Raw genomic sequence first — 18,221 nt, 5'->3', positions numbered from 1 at the left:
TTATCTGTTTTAAAAATGTAAAATTAATGAGGTGTGATTGTACTCTGCTGCATTTCTGTGCATCTTTTTTCCTCAAATCCATCAAATTATTGCATTTCAACTTATTGACCACAGGATGAACTTTCTAAGATTGCTTCTGTGTCTGTAAAGTTGTTTATTTTACGTAGCTTGAATTTTCCTTTTACACGTTCTATCTATATATATAAAAATGGATGTATGTTTGTGGGTATGTGTGTATGTTCCTTATACAAATCCACAGTTTTCGTCGGATTTCTTCCAAATTTGGCACAAAGGTAAACTGTTGCTCAGGAATTCATATAGGTGGGTTTTTGGAATTTTAAAAACACCCAAAGAGGTCTAATTTCATATTTTGAGTCATAAAATTGCTCTTTTCTGCACGAACTAATTTTTGTATAGTTATGAATTTAGTCTAAACGAAAAGCCCGTAAAAAACTTCCCTAGATGAAGTGTCTTCAAAGATTGACTTTAATAGTTAAATTTGTGAACCTTGGTTCAAAGCAAATGAAAACGGTTATCAACATATAACCACCAGGAGCTATTTTAAATGCAATCAACACAAAACGTATCCTAAACGATGGCCGTCAATGCCGTTTAGCGATGAGCGTTGAAGCATGTTTGGCGAGAAAGCCATAGATATAATAAATGATGCTGTAACATCGTTTCTAAAACTGCGACCTACGAAGCCCCAGAGATCCATTGATGCTACTCATGGTGCTACTTAATTTGAATGCTACCGTTGAATTATAATTTTTAAATGTTGTTTAATTATAAAATCCACAACAGTAAGGCTTAGTGTAATTTTTGATCAGTGTTTATCCCTTTAATAGCTGGAAAATACAAACATGAGTTAGGTAATAGTATTGCATTCAATATTGACGTACAATCTTCGACTGTTTCAACATTAGACTACTTTTATTAAAACCACATCTATTTCATCCTTGCAACAGAAATTTTATTTAATGTTCTATGATCCTTATCAAACCAATTTTCAATTTTTAAATTTTCTTTATTTATCAATTTTTAAATATTCTTTTTAGACTATATAGCTTAATACCCGGCGTTGCCCGGGTGCTTCTCAATGCAACATATCTTTTAAATAATTAAATGGAGGAATTCTATCTAAATGACAGTAAAAACCTGCATTCACACCACTCTAGGCTCAAATTTTCCAAACTGTAAATAGCACAGAAAGTTGAGCATTTGCAGAAAAAATAGCATCAAGTAAAAACGAAAAAGCATGAGGCATGTTATCGGGGTTATGTCTACAATGTTCTTTGGTTCTGTCGTGTACACTGGCACGTTGTCTGCGGTTGAAACAGACGGGCCGTACATCCATTGTCTTAACTCCTTAAGACCGAGGCCGCCCGTATATGGCTTTGTAGCTTAGATCCGAGTCCGCCCGTATCCGGCCGAGTTCTGCGAATTCAGGGGTGGTGGGTAGAAGAAGACACCCTACTGCGAGACCTCCCCGAAGAAGACCCTTTCTTCTAGCCGATAGCTATTTAGCAAGTGATAGCGACAACTGCATGAATGGGGAGCTGCTAATGACTTGATGTCGCTTGGCTTCCTCAAAAAATGAGAAAAGATGAATGCGTTGTACGATTTCAACCCAAATGTAATTATTTCTTTCCAGTTTTAGAAACTTAAAAGTAGTACTCAGCAAATCAGAGCTTGGAAGGCATCTAAACAAAACAAATCTGCCCAGAGCTTCAACTTGCTCGTGAAAATATACTGCACCCCACCACACAATTGTTAACCAAACAGTAGCGCCCCACAAAAAGTGAGATAGGAGGTCATAATTCCATAAGGACTTAAAACACACATAATATGTAAAAATGTATGCATGGGTCAACCAACTCCAGTATTCAGGTCGCACGGGTGACTAAAGAAAATGCCTTAGATACTAGTTCTCTCAGAATGGTCGAAAGAAAAGAATTTTGTTACGATATTATACAATTTACAAACTACCGTATTATCCACTTTACCTTTAGAGTTCAAAATTTTGAGTAAAGTGATACTTGCTAGCAATATAATATATATTTGCACTTATAAAAATTTAATCACAAAATAGCATTTTCTAATTTTCTTCTGAACAACATGTTATTCATTAATTTGGGAAATTCAGTCAGTTTGTCAACATGTAAATTCAGAACCATGATTTACAAAAAAAAAAAGGGTGAAAAATGACAATTTGCTTAAATCTTCAAAAACAGTCAGGGGCGTAGCTAAGGGGGGGGGGGTTTTGGGGACAACCCCCCCCCCCCCCCCCCCCCCCCGAAACGTTAGTCTCAAAAAAGAGAGAGAGAAAGAAGAGAGAATAGAAAGGAAAAAAAAAGGAAGAAAAAGAAAAAAAAATCAAAACGACTTTTTTCTGAGTAATAAAGGTCAAAAATTCACTTCGCTAACCCCCCCCCCCCCCCCCCCAATGACATTGAAAATCTGCTCCATGTGTGACCCTCAAGCATAAGCCCTCTGCTGCGACAATTTTTTGATAATTGAGTGAAATTTGACTGTGCTTTAGAAATGAGATTGATTTGTTAAATCCACGTATATGCAGCCTTTCTTTGTTTTAGATTCTGCAAATTGTTAAATTTGTTTAATTTTATGAGCCGCGCAGTGGGAATATTGCATACAGTCGAATCTGTATAATTCAAATTTCACATTAAGAAAACAATCGAGATAAAGAGGTTTTGAGATACGGGGGCTTTAAGTAAATTTTTATAGAAATTTGAAGTATGATAGTGAAAATTTGAAATCGATACTAAAGACAATATGGGCTTTTGATTAAAATTCCTCTTTATTAGTTTTGCTAGGTATTTATTCTATTACTAGTGGTATCCGCACGGCTTTGCCCGTAATAGAAAAATTAAAAGGTCTTTTGGTTCGCCTGTATATTTAGAAATAATGTATGGTGAATTTTCTCGCCAATTGGCTTGTACCCACGTTACGGTTCCACGTTATGATAATTTCGTATCTCGCCAATTGGCTTGTGCCCATGTTACGGTTCCACGTTATGATAATTTCGTAATTTACTCGTCCATCTTATGATTTTTTTTTTGTTCTTAAAATTGGAATAGAAAAAGAACCACATCGAATTTTCGAAAAACCCGCTTCGAGGTGCACACCCCCATGCTGCAAACTAACTTTGTGCCAAATTTCATGAAAATCGGCCGAACGGTCTAGGCACTCTGCACGTCACAGAAATCCAGACATCCTCCGGACAGAGAGACTTTCAGCTTTATTATTAGTAAAGATTACATTATTAAGTGCTTTATTGCGAGTTTAAGGAATCATTTTGACAGTAAAAGAAACTTTAAGCATACCTTTTTCAAGAAAAAGTCTTGTATTGCTTGAAAGTCAAACATTAAATTTACAGGTGGAAATTGAAGTATCTATGAGCTTTCAGGGATATCAGCTTTTGTAGATGTGTGTTAGCCTCTAAATTAAGCAGTCACACTAAAATGAACGGAACACGCTCATCAGATATTTGATTTCCCCCTGATTTGGATAGACTGGTTTCGACAAGACGTTGCTAGAGAATTTCACTTTAAATTAAATGGAGGGAAAAGAAAAAAAAGTTGAATTTTCCATAACATTAAAAGAAAAAAAAATCTTATTTTTCGTTTTGTTTGACACAAGTATCGGAGTTGGGGCACCCCATTCCAAAGTATGTAAGATTCACCTCCCTCTTATTTTTTTTAATACTAAAAAAATTTGCATATATATATATATATATATATATATATATATATATATATATATATATATACATATATATATATATATATAAAGAAGTAACCCCCCCCCCGAAAGTCGGGTCTAGCTACGCCTCTGAAAACAGTTGTCTCTGAAGTGGGATAAACAGAAATTTCTAATGGCGCTAAGTCACATTGTAATATTCCTTTAACGATTATAGCGTAACAAACACTAAAAAATCGGATTTAATTCTTTCCTAAATTCATTTAATTAATTTATAAAGACATTATCTCTTGCTTTCAGTAGCACATCCCACAACTTTGTTTCCTTGAAAATATAAATTAATTGTTCAATTCTTCAAGCAAATTAAAGTACATATTTACTTCTGTATAAATGGCATTATTCAGGAAAACATCATCAGAATAAATTGTAGGGAATATTTTTTTAAAATCATGTCATACAGCATTTTGCTTACTGATAAATATAAAGAAAATCTAAATCTGTGCTTCTACATCTGTTGCATTTACACTTTTAGCACTAATTTAGAATTAATTGATTTTTTAAGAGAAAACAAATGCCACCTCCTTCCCCCAATATGAAATTGTTGTCAATAATAATTAAGCAATTTCAGAGTTGCATCAAAACAAGAAAACTTTCGTTCCTTACAAATTTATCTATCTTGCATCTCTATGTTAAAAAGTTGTATGTTCTCATCTTTATCATATTCGATTAGCTAGTTAGATACGATAACCATGGCAACTTGTGTGTTTGTGGGGGGGGGGCAATTTTACCTTACTTTTAAAAGTAAAGGGGCCTTGCCCTCTCACTTTTCAGAGTTAAAAATTAACAATCGACTAAAAAATTATTTCTACTCGGATTGATTTTACGGATTAATTTATTTTGCGGGAATAAAACCAAAAAACTCCAAAAAAAAAATTATTTTTCTTATGTTATTTCATTGGAATGAAGATTATAATTGGAAGAGTTCAGGGCCAGATTTGGAAGTGTGGAGGCCCCTAATCAGGGTTCGAAAAGATCATCATATTTTCGAAAATATCCGATACTTTGATATACAGTAGAAGACCATTATAACGCCGACCTATATAACGCAATTCTCTATAAACCATACAACTTTCCAGAAGTAAACAATAGGTTTTGAAGTTTAAAAAATATACCTCTGTTTTGTTATGCAAATATAAAAATTGTTATTTTGAAACAGTTTTTCATCTTTCCATTTTAATCCAAAGCTTTTAAATGGAAATTAGTACCCCCCCCCCCTTACAGTAAACAGAAAATACCAGATGACTCTTGCAAATGCAGCTGTTATGCAAACCAAGAAGCTAGCAGAAGTGCAGGATAATGCACTTTTTTTTTGATTGTGAAACATATTTATTTGTGAATAACTAATTGTAATGTTGGTGCTTTAATACTCATTGCAGATAAAACTCATTCTGAAGTGCTAATATAGAGACATATTCTGAACATTAGTTTCAAAATTTGTGAAATGATCTATGTAACGCAAAAACCTGTATAACTCAAAAACTCTGGTCCCAAGGTGTGCGTTATAATGGTCTTCTACTGTATATCCGAATATATTGACATATATGTATATATCCGATATTTTCGACCCGTGAAAGCTAGGATCTTTTGTAAAAATTTTATTGTGGAGGCCCCTTTGTTGTGGTGGCCCCGGGGCAGTAGCCCCGTCTGCCCTCCCCTAAATCCGGCCATGGATGAGTTAGTCTACGGTGGCTATTCATCCCAAATTTTGACGCCAAACTCCATTTTTATCTGTCATTTAATAAGTAATGTCAAAATCCAATTACATAGGTTAGTTTTATTTTAAAGAAGAAAAAAAAAGGAGGAAATAAATAAGATTTTGTGGCTTCCCCACTAACCATTCTCTTAACCCCCGTTTTTTGAGGAAAAGATTTTTTTTTTTTCATTATTACTCTTGAAAAATTATCTTTCTATTATTTATTTTTTTTAACTTTCCTTTTTTTTTCTCCTGACTGGGATAGCTTTTATTACTTGCTCGTACTATACTCAGAAATGGAAAAGAGGAGATAGGGGATTTCTTCCAAATATTTGAAAATATTTTCAAAGACATTCTTTCAGTAATTATTCTCATCAGTTTGTGCAAATTTAATTGATTGAAATTGGAAAATTTAAATTATTGCATAATAAATCTTAAGCTTGTGCTTGAACTGTAATGTTCTTATTTATGATTAATATATTTTTTTCTTTGTTTACCTACTCTAAAAAAAAAAACCAAGATGACTGTTATGCATTTCGACATAAGTTTGAATGCCATCAAAGATACCATTAGAGCATGTTAGATTTTTAATTTAAACTTTCACAAAAAGTGAAAGAATCACTTAATTTGAAAAAAAAAAAAAAAAAAAAAAAACATTAAAAATACGTTTTTGCATCATGCAGAATCAATCCTTTTTAGATGTAAACATTGCATCACGTTGTGACGTCATGTGTGCGATCGGTTGCAATAACTCAGTCAAATGATGAACTTTTGGGTGAACCGAGTCACCAGTTCATTGTATCTTATAACCGCGAGTTTATTTTTTTGATTGAGTTACTTTTTGATTGGCAACATATCTTTAACTTTCTTGCATTGGCAACACATCTTGTGTTTTGCATATTCTTAATTTGAAAGCCATGTGAAGACTTTAAATACTTCGAGCGATCTTTTTTCGCTCTCTCTCTCACCTCACATAGCCGCAACGTGATTTCGTGATGTCTGCCAGTGCTCTTTACTCCTGGCAGGGCGTTATACAACGTGATGTCAATTTTAAAGTTATAAAACGCCTTTAGGCCTATTTTTGTGTATTACGGTAATGCCTTATATTCCTTGGAATCAGCATGTTCGTAAACTTAATGTTTCGTTGTATATTAGCAGCTAATATTTGTTTATTTTTCTAAATGTTTTTTAAATATCAATGAAGATGTTGTTCGTCAACTTTAGAAATCCTTTGAGGATAATAAATACAGATTTTCCTTGAGGAAAAATGCTTCATGTGTTTTTCTTTTTCTCCAACTTCAGGCTGTGGACATTTTTTTTTGCAAGTTCACTTCTACTAGCGGTGTAGTAAGTCTAAATTTCACTACACATAATGCTCACAGAGCAAAAGTGAAGAAGTCCGCGCGCGCGAAGCGTGAGTGATTTATAAACACTTAAACTTGTTATTAATAAAGAATCTTAGAAAGCTTTTCTTTTCCTGTGTAGCTCAAGACACTACTATTGTTTTCAATTGAATCATTTTTTTATATTTTATTATTTTTATTTTATTTATTATATATATATATATATATATATTACATATACATACATACATACATATACACATACACAGTCAAGCCTGTCTATCTCGAATTTCACGGGAGGGGGGAAAATTCGAGATAAAGAGGTTTCAAGATATGGAAGTTTTGCGAAACTTATTAAAATTTAGAGTCTGATGATGAAAGTCGGAATTTTATACTAAAGACAATACATGCAAAAGGTTAAATTTCTTCCGTATTAGTTTTGTTAAGTATTTATTCTACTATTTTATACCAAGTACTCTATTGCAAGTTTAAGGAATCATTTTGACAGTAATTAAATTTTAAGCTTTCTTTTTTCAAGCAAAATAGTTTTTATTGTTTTTTGGTGCCTGATTTTTTTTTTTTTTTTTGATTCAACTATCCTCTTGAGGTTACCAATGGCTAAAAATCCATGATTGGAAAAATCTTCCGCTTTTTTTTTTTTTGTAGCATTTATCCACTTACTGAAACATCTTAGTCCTTGCATTGGGGGGAACCATTTTAAAACATTCTATTCGTTAAATCACTCTGTTTTTAATTATCGTTGAAAGCATGCTAGCTAAAATACTAAACTTGGCAGCAATTTCATTTTTATTTCGCCATTAATGGATTGCCGTTCAAAAATTCTAGAATTTTCATTTTTTCATCTTTCTTTTCACACCTATCATTGGCCTTTAATTTGAATGACCTTTAACCACGCACTTGAAAAACACACCAAACATTTCAAATCTATCAAGCCCACCCCTCACCTCATTGTCCCATTCTCTGCCCTTGGTTCTACTTCCGAGAGAGTGCTCGAAATGACTGTCCTTTCATTGGTCTTCCTAGCAAACCAACCTATTCCAGGATGCTGCCCTTGTTTCTGTGTTTAAAGGAAGTTGTTGTTTTGAAGATTACTGGCTTTCGAATCCGAAAATGACTATATTGTTGGAATTCGAGATATATAGGATTTCGTAAATTTTGTTTTGAGATAAACATGGAAAATACATTGAATTTTTACTGCAAATGCAGGAAAATTTTTTAAAAAATCAAGACAGATTTTTGAGATAAACAAGTTCGACTGCATATATATATATATATATATATATATATATATATTTCAATTTTACAATATGCACATAAAAAGATGTTAAAAATTATGTAATATCAGAATCAGAACTTTCCACTCTTTCCATACAAATTTGACTGACTATCTCTGGATCTTCTAGAAGCTGGCTTACAATTAGTACTTCCTTGTCAGTAGAGCAAAAATCTGGAAATGTGGTTCCATTGCATAGTTTTTATCTATAACTATCTCCCATATGTATGAGGAATCAGTATTTATTTCTTTTCATTATTTTCTTATAATAAGCTCTGGTAAACATAAATCCAGCTTTCTGGAAGTATTTCTGTATTGTTATTTCAGTAAATAAATTCCATGCTCGTTCAACAAAGCCAGTTGCCATTCTTTATCAGCAAAAGAAATATTTACTTTGCTATAAATGAAGTTTTTCCCCCCTTGAAAACAAGGGGAATTGAAATTATTACATTATAGCTGCAAAATCACTGTATGCAGAATCGCTATAAACAGGCATGGCTATATATGTAAACTGTCGAGTTTTCAAAGGATGTGAAATTAAACTTCATAACTCATAATCATAAGGAATGTTTTCAGTGAAATGCAACTTTTTCCTACTCATTCTTTCCATCTGCTTTATTTACGCAAATTTAAAAAATAAATAAATAAATAAAAATTACATTTTTTAGAAAAGCATTTGAACTTGATTTTAAATGATTTTCTCTCAAATTCCTTTACAGTACAAGACACATTCAAATTCTTATTGAGAACTTTAGGGAATTTTTCAAGTGGTTTTCTGGCCTGAAACTGAAACACATTGAGAGAAAAGAAATTGAAAGAATTCATTCTTATAAGAAAGTATGCTGTATCATGAAGCTCCTGGAAACTACAAATGCAGAACAACAGCATTGTATATTTTCTAGAAATCGTATCTCACCAATGCAACTTGCAGGTAAGTGTTTCGTTTTTCTCTTGCTGACTGAAAAGCTACAGATTATATGTTAAATAAATTAAATTAAGTTGACTATGTCAACATTTCATTCATCAATGTTTTGCATGCCTATTTTAAGAAACTATTGACAATAGATGCTGTTTGTTCCCTTTCCAAAAGTGGTGTACGTTAATCAGTGGTTGGAAGTTGCATGCTACAAGTAGCGACACTACTGTAGTAGCTACATTTTTTAGAAGTTTCTAGTGTAGCGCACTACTTTAAGAAAAAAGTGGAGTAGCGAATAGTTCGATACAAAAAAAATAGTAGGTTGTAGCAATTTCTGGAAACTACTTTTAAATTAAGAAAAAAACTCTATCAGTAGCGTAAGAAAGGAGATGATGTCCAGATCCATATCCCTAGCTTAAAATTAAAAAATTTATTGATTAAATCTTACAAAGTATAAGTTCTTATAACATTAATTCAAGTGTTGAAAATTCAAATTTTTCTCCTGTCTTTAAAAGATGTTTTCTGCATTTAATCAATTTTGTGTATATGTATGTCAATGTAAAATTTAAATCAAATTATGACCTCTTCTGTTTACATTTTTCAAATAACCAAATTGTAAAAATTAGAATCCTTCAACTTTTTAATCCTTTCTTGCAGAGAATATTCGTAAAAATGGTTTTAAAAAGAAAATAAAGAAAGAAATGATAATTATAAGTAACATTCCATGTTCAAATGAGCTATTTATTAATCTGGGCAACTTTTCGATTTTTTGTTCAGTCCTTAAACGGTGTGTGTGCATGCTTCTTATTTATTTATTTTTTAAAAAGAAGCAAAGTGGCAACTACATTTCAAAGGTAGTTCGTAGTCACTACATTAAAAAGCAATGTAGTTTCTCCAGCCACTGACTTTAATAACAATTTTTTAAAACAATTTCTAAAATCATAATTATTATAAAATTATTTTTGCAAAATATATCTGTTTTTTCAACAAAACAACCGAATTGTGGATTGTCTCTTTATTTAATAAATAAAGAATTACTAATTAAGTTTTGTAAAGTATTCAAGAAGTTATGGTACTATCCCAAAAAAAAAAAAAAAAAACATATGTGTCTGTCCACTGTGACTGATGTTACAATTTGACTCTATTTTTAACTTACAAACTCAGCGCTGTCTTGAAATTAAATTTTGTTTCTTCTGAAATTGATCGAAAATATCATGATATAGTACATCACTGCCCCAACACGTGTCTTCAGACTTGAGGAAATTTTTTTGCGTGAAATTGAAGGGAATAAAAAAACGTGACTGATGTTACGCAGGAGAGACATTCAGAAAATTGACTTATATACAATTTAAAATTCTCTTCAAACTAATAACGTAAAATCTAAACAGATTTTTTCCCCTTAAAGTACAGATTTTAAACTTGATAAAAACACTTTGTTTTATTGCAAAAACTTAAAAGCGTAGAGTATAAAAATTATTTAACACCCGTGACTGATGATACAAAGATTTTGTGCTGATGTTTCATTTACAATAAATTGCTGCAATTATAAATTATTTCTCCTTAAAAATGAAATTAGCACATGTTTTGTTTAAAACTGTATTTAAATTACAAGAAAAGTGCATTTATAAAATTTTAAAAGATTTATTTTTGATGTATTTCATAAAATAAAAAGTCCTCTTGAATTTATTACATCTAGTGTGCTAAATATTTTATTCCTTTCTCATGTGAATGATAGATTTCATTCACATTGACAAGCTATTTCCAATGTCTTTCTGCTTGAATCTTGACAGAAACTAAATACTCTTAGTTTTTAATATCAATGCATCTAACTTCTCGTGATACAATTGTTAGTGATATTCTCCAAGAACCCGTTCTCCAGTAGCAATCAACAATTTTGGAACATGTTCTGCTGGAAGTGATTCCTTCCTTTACTTCAAAGAAAGTGTTGTTGCACCTGCTGCAGCTTATAAATTAAAAAAAAAAAAAAAAAAAAAAAAAACATTACTCAAATATAACTCTTTATAACATGTCTGCAAGTCAGATGGTGATAGCTCTGAAATTTTTATGAAGCTGTGACATTTAGAAATATTTCTGTATCTATGATAATAGCACTTTTTTTCAAATGTATTACATTCAGAATCAGTTGTATATGTTTGTCAAATTTCATGTTGGAAAATTTTTTATGGCTGCGGTTTTCTTTTGTGAAGATATAACAAAGAGCGCTTTTAATAACTAACATATTTTACCAAGGGTTCATTATTTTGAAGAGGGGTAATGCAGCTGATAATTAAAACCTGGGACTTCAATACTTTAAATTTGTTCTACTCTTGTTCTACTTCAACATCTGATTTCTCTTTTTAGTTCTATTCTGAACTAACTTTGGTAATTATACTAAGTTTTTTAAAATTATTGTACTTGTTTTTATCGTCCGCTCTTTTTAGCTTCTACTTTGTTTTACTTTTTGTAATTTTCATGTTTTTCTTTATTTCTTAATTATCTCGCCTCCTTTTTTGCCTTTCTGCAGCGATCAATGGCATTTGTGCAATTTGTTTGAGGTTTATTACTGAAAAGAGAAATGTGACTGATGTTACATATTTTAAATTAGTTTTAAATAATTAAATTCAAGTATTTCTAAGTATTTAAGGAATTAATATTAAAGATATCATCATAAAGGAAGAAAATATGACTTTTTATTAATTTCGGTTTGTTTTTGTTTAAGCAATGCAAACTTTTATACAATTTTGTGACTGATGTTACATTAGAGTATGAGGCCTAGTTTAAAAAAAATGTTAAAAGACAATTATAACAGTTTAAAGTTTCTTTGTTGGTCTAATCTCTTCCTGTGTAAACTAAATTTCAATAAAAAATAAGATTGTAGACATAACAATTAATTTCCTAAGTGAAAAAAAGGATTAACTTTTAGAGCCGCTTATACAACGACACATGGGCACGAGTAGTGTTGTTCCAATTTGCTTATAAAACTTACAAAAAATGCATTTATAACTTTTTTTTTGCATAGTTTTATAAAAATACAGTATTTTTCTCCTCATATGAAAGAAAAAAAAATACTGATACAATAAAGTTTTTTTTTTACTGTGATGTCTCTAGTTTCATGGAATTGCCCATATGCATGTTATTACAGATTTCTAATTAGTAAGAGAAGAAAACAGTGGTGTAGGAGCATTGTAAAAGTAGAAGTAACTGAAGCCCATTGTGAGAATTTTCTGAGATCCTAGAGGCAATTGCCAAATTAACAAAAAACTATCAGAAAATACGAAGCAAGATAGGACATGCAAATGGTTAGAAATGCAGAGTAACTGTTTATATGCCACATTACAGTAATTATGTAGTATAAATTTCATTCATTTTAGAGAACTCATTCATTTTTTTCCAACAAGGAATCTAAAATAGAAGCATATTAAATGATTACCAGCTCTTTAATCCAGTGAAGATAAAACATTGATATGACACAGAAAAACTCAATTTGTGAACAACCCTAAATACAGAATCTAAGTTTAAAGCTTCTCCCACTCCCATTCACCAAACGTTAAGCTTGCACATTCTTTACAAATACCTTCCAAACCCATTTTAAAGACTTCTTCTTTATAAATGTGCAGTAGCATCAAGTGGTTCAAGCTATGCTGTTCAAAAATGTGCTTGAAGCTGTCCAAGAATGTTGAATGATCAATCAGCTGTCACTACTAATGTCGAGATGGAATAAATTCTGCCAAATGGCAAACTTCGGAAAATAAATTCCTTTCTAATTCATGCAACGACATAATTTTATTTGTGATAGACAATACATTTCAATCAGTTCTGTCCGGAATTAGTGTTGGTAAATGCATCAACTGATATCTGAAGTGGTTATGAATTAATCACAATTTTTACGCATATAGTCAAGTGCCCATACTTGGGACGTTATCCTAATGTGGTACATTTTGCAGAATTTTATTTTGAGGCTGGTGCACTTGTCAGTATCCCATTATTAAGAAAGTAATGGTGTTGCATAGTATATAAATAGATGTCTTTTTGGGGCTGTGTGAGTTAAACTTTGGTGTATCAGCTTTATGAGCGAATTTAATTTTTTTTTGTAAATTTAGACAAAATATGTGATTTTTAAGTGTGGAAACAACTTTGGTTACCTAGGCTAGCTGAGCTTTATTAGTTTGAATTTTCATCATACTTCTTCTCAGCTATGTACTTGTGCCTTATTTGGTCATATTAATTTACACTTAACTAATTCAGTTAAAATAATTTATTCATAATTTTGAGAAATTGCAAATATGCTCCAAGCTTGGGACTCTGTTCCAAGGAGTGGACTAAGGCATAAAAAGTGTTTCTGGAACATATTGTTGAAACAAATTGTGTAATTGCATTGAGAAAAGAAAATATAGTTGTTGAGCAATAACGATTGCTTATTGTTCTCATTTGACCATTTTTGATGTTCCGTGCCTTTTTCAGCTTGGACCAGAAGCCTCTGCAGCACCACCGCCCACCGTCCTCTGCAGGCAGCGCGGCGCGGCTTCTCTGGTCCTGAGCTATCCGCTTCTCCTGGTTGGAGGCGTCCATGTCCTACACATACGCGCGCTCATACATTCACACACCTACACACACGCCTACATGCATACACACAGGTCTATGCAGACACACAAGCCTACACTTACACACACAACTATGCACACGTAACCGCCCAGGAGGAGAGGCAGGCTTGGGGGGGGGGACAGGAGCTGTTTCTAGAAACAATAACTCCTATAACAAGTATAAAAAAGTAGGGTCCTGTCTCTGTTCGTGATTGCGAAAAACATAATTTGAATTCAAAATTTCAGAATTCAAATTATTTTTATTATTATTATTGAGCAATCACGATTGCTTATTGCTTTCATTTGACTGTCCTTGACGTTACGGTTCCTTTTTCAGCTTGGACCAGGGCTGCAGCACCACCGTCCACCGGCGGCGGCGCGGCTGGTCCTGAGCACTGTCCACCGGAATCCACTTTTGCTGGGCGGTGGCGTCCATGTCCTACACACGCATGGTCATATACACTCTCCTACGTGCGCACACCTTTACACACATACACACGCCTACGTGCACACACGTAAGCCTACACACACAACTATACACACGTAACCACCCAGGAGGAGGGACATGCTTGGGGGGGGAGCCGTTTCTAGAAACAATAACTCTAATCAGTAGGGTCTTGTCGCAACTCGTGATTGCGAAAAACATAATTTGAATTCAAAGTTTTGGAATTCAAATTAGAATTAATTGGAAGAAGTAGGTCACAGATTTTACTTTTTTTTTTTTTTTTTTTTTTAATTTTAAAGTTGACTATTCTGATGACAATAAATGTGTGTAAATTCTGCCATTGCAGGGCAAAAAATTTGCCATCGGTAAAAAAAATCAAAGGCTATTGATAAACAAAAGACGGTTTGCCAATGTATTATGAATTGCATCTACTAATGAAAATAAGTCTCTAAGTATAGATGAGATTCCTTTTTTTTTTTTTAATTTCACATAGTATGTAGGAATGAAAATGATTGTGAAAAGTTGTGAAATGGGGTACATAGAGAGCTAAGAATAAGCTGTATTAGGAATTATTTGGGTTCACCAAATGCATTTATGCTTCCAAATATGGAGGGGAATGTGGAAACGTTGCATTCAAAAGAATGAACAAGGCTGGGAAGACTACCAATACAGTCGGACCTCCATATATTGGAGTACTAAATTGTCGGAAAAAAATTCGATACAGTGCAGAACCTTTTATCCGGGAACCAAAAAACCGGCAACCTGTTGCCGATTTTCCCGCCATTTTTAAAAAATACGCATTTTCGGCAATTTTCGGAAAATTAAGCTTTTTTTTTTTTTTTGAAATACCTAAAATAATATGAGCGGTTTCTTAATAAATACCATATTACTTATCTATATAAGGGAAAATGTTTACAAAAGCGAATTTTAAAGGGTTATCCTTAACGAGGAGCAAAATTTCCGAAATATTTTCTTGAATTAAAAAGTACCTCAAGGCTGAAATTTTTGTGTTTTATTTCAACTGAAAACTAAAGAAATTAGTGTCACATTCTAATGCAATATTTTATTGAATGGTCTCTAATTAAAGCCGTTTAGAGCGTAAGTGACTTCGCAAAAGCGAGGGAAACGCCGAAAACCAGATTCGCGAATTTTTCGGATAGTTGATGGTGGAATCTAGAAATCGTTAAACGCAAGACTCATTAATCAAATTTCTATTGGTACGAACTTAATGCAAAGGCAATAGTTATCACTAACTACAGTAACCGCAAACACCAAACCTTTAGGAAAAATTTAATTAAAAAAACGCGTTCCTGAAAAACAAATTCTTTCATACACTATAATAGAAAAATCGCACATTTACGTTCAAAACTTGTTTCTTGCCCTTTCGTTTTAAAACATCGAAAAGTAGTGGGTTTTTTCCCCCCTTTTCAAAATGAATATGAGGGTCTCGGGGCTTATGGATAATTTATCTTTTTGTTGCTTAAATTATTCTTTCTCTTTTATTGGTTTTTTTTCTCGATATTGATAAGCATTTCTGAACTGTTTTCTTCTTATTTTAATATGTATTACTATTTACTATATAGTAATTTGAGTTTTATAAACAATCAGCCAATAGCGCTTTTTAGCGATCCAGAAAACCGGGAAATTCAGATATCCGGGATAGTGATGGTCCCGAACTTCCCGGATAACTGGTTCTCTACTGTATATAGAAATTTCGATATATAGAAACGATCTTATTTTGTCCTAAAAGTCTCCTAAAACATTAAAATTGAAACTATTTTCGTGTATGAAATCCAATTTCAAATTAATACGAGCATCGGATTAAATAAAAGTTAATAATTTTAAAAAAATAAAAGAAATTATTTTTACGCCTTCATACATACATCTTCATTCTTCAATTCAACTTGATCCGCAACATTAGGAGATTTTCGTTTTGACAATGTAATCGAAAGAAAAGTAAAAATTCAATGTACCTTATTTTTGAATGATTTTTACTGCAGCTAAAATGACTAGGAATGCTAATCAACAGATAAAAGGGAGAACTTGAAACTGATTTTACAATGTTACCGGTTACAACTAAGATTTGAAATAAACTTGAGGGAATTTAAGAACTTCAGAACGAAACAATGACCTATCTACACATCCCTCAACCTCAGATTCCTTATGAGTTTCGTAGCAACCTTAAGTGAATATAATTTTCTCCCCTAACCTTCATTTTTCATGAGACAAACAGTCTAAATTGGAAAAAAAAAATCTACGAATGTCTCGAAAAAAATTCGATATATAGAGATTTTTTCGATATATAGAAACAGGTTTTCTATATAATGAACATAGAAATTTGCTGGGATTTCGATGTATAGAAAATTTTGATGTGTAGAAGTTCGATATATGGGGAGGTTCGACTGTATTTTCAGGGGCAAGTATATATTCCGAAATCTGAAAGTTTAAAAGACTATTTTCTTCTAATGTTATTTTTTCCTTATTTAGTTGTAAAATAAACTTATTTGCAATGATAATAAATGTCCCAAACTGTTAACTATTGCTGCATACACGAAAGAAAATTTTAAGTGTCCCACGTTTGGGAGGAGGATCCTTAACTTTAGACAATGAACTTTTTTGCTTTATTTTTAAAATCACCTATCTACACAACTATACCTTGACCTGAGGTGCAGTACTAAGGCTCTTCCTACAAATAGAGTGTTTCGTTCAAAGTGAAAACATTTGATTAATATGCTACTAAAGGTAAAAGTTCAAAATTGTCTCAAGTATGGGCACTTGACTGTAATAGAGAATGAACTCATCTCTACACCACATTGATGAAAATAAATGAGAAGTACTAAATGAAACTAATTTTAACAACCAGTCTGCTTGTAGTATTTGTATTTTGATTGGGTTGATTGTGGAATATCAGCTATGGAAAGGAAATTACTGGCACAATAGACTAAATTGCTGTGGTTAATTGCTTCACAAGAGTACCATATGTGTTTTTCAGAATATCATAAATTTTTAAAAGGTTTAGTCAATTTGCTTGTTGCAACATGTAGAGTAAGGTCACCAGTAACAGACAAGGGTCCAGGTACCGACAGTCATAAGTATGAATTTAAATAATAAGCCTTTTAGGTGGGTAAAACTGATGTTGATGCGTTCAATGAACACGGTGAAAAAGAGTGTCTTAAAAAAAATGAAAATCGATTTTTCAAGTCGCACACCCTCTCATATTTTTACTTTTCGATCAAAACAATTGTAAAAAAAGTTTCGTATAATTTGAACAATGACAACCCTTGCTGACTTGCGCCTGAAATTGTAAAACAGCCTCATGCACTATACGGATTCAAAAAAGAAAAAAATTTTTTGGGAAGTGCGAAATTTAATGTTAATAAAATGTTGCCAAGAAACCCCAAATGTACCACAAAAATATTTATCCAAATTAAAAAATATTTAGGTGTTTTTCAGGAGGCCTAAAATTTATAATTTTCTTCAAAAAATTGATTTTTTCGATTTATATTTTGAAAAATTACATGTCCATTTAAATAAAATATCAATTTCAAAAATTTTTAGCAAACGCACTTTCAAATCAATATTTGCAAATGAATAATAAAAAAAATAATATATTTAAAATGAAAAATGAACTTCTTAAAACTATATATGAAAAAGTCTACTATGCACAGAATTTTTCATTTGTATAACCTTGCACCTTTGAAACCATTTTTAACATTGTAACTTTTTACAATTATTGGAAGTTAAGTTTCTCGAAGGCTGAAATTATTTGAAGAAGTTGCTTATCTTATTGATCTTCTTCTTTACAGTTATGTCTGAAGCACTGCCCATATTGTTCATATTTAAACACCAAACTGACTCACTATTTCTTTTTTGTGATCTTGCAAAGACAGCTCAAGAACATGAACTGAGCTGCCATGCCACTCCCAAATGACCAGCTCTAGGTGTAGAAGTGGGAAACACCCTATCAGTGCAGATAACTTGTCTTTAATCCCTTTCTTCCGGGAATCGAGTGGTTTGTAAGCCATGAGAACAAGTGATGGTAAACCCAAGTGTACTGGCCAGTCCGCCTCTCCCCTTTGTTGCTTATAGTGTGAAATTTCTCGAAAAAGTAGAGCATATTTTTGAAATTAGGTCTGAGTTAATCAATGTACTTCAAAAAGCTGTAGTGGT

General features: G+C 32.3%; 1 protein-coding gene across 1 annotated transcript in view; it reads left to right on the top strand.

Moving 5' to 3' along the window:
• Positions 1 to 18,221, top strand: part of LOC129218379 (uncharacterized) — a 55,417-nt gene that overhangs the window by 35,401 nt on the left and 1,795 nt on the right. The window contains exon 9 of the mRNA XM_054852621.1: positions 8,830 to 9,041. Within this exon, the coding sequence (XP_054708596.1) occupies positions 8,830 to 9,041 (212 nt within the window). The remainder of the gene's footprint in view (positions 1 to 8,829; positions 9,042 to 18,221) is intronic.

The sequence above is a fragment of the Uloborus diversus genome, chromosome 3 (assembly GCF_026930045.1).
Source record: "Uloborus diversus isolate 005 chromosome 3, Udiv.v.3.1, whole genome shotgun sequence".
Classification (NCBI taxonomy): domain Eukaryota; kingdom Metazoa; phylum Arthropoda; class Arachnida; order Araneae; family Uloboridae; genus Uloborus; species Uloborus diversus.
This window is presented reverse-complemented; position numbering and strand designations above follow the sequence as displayed.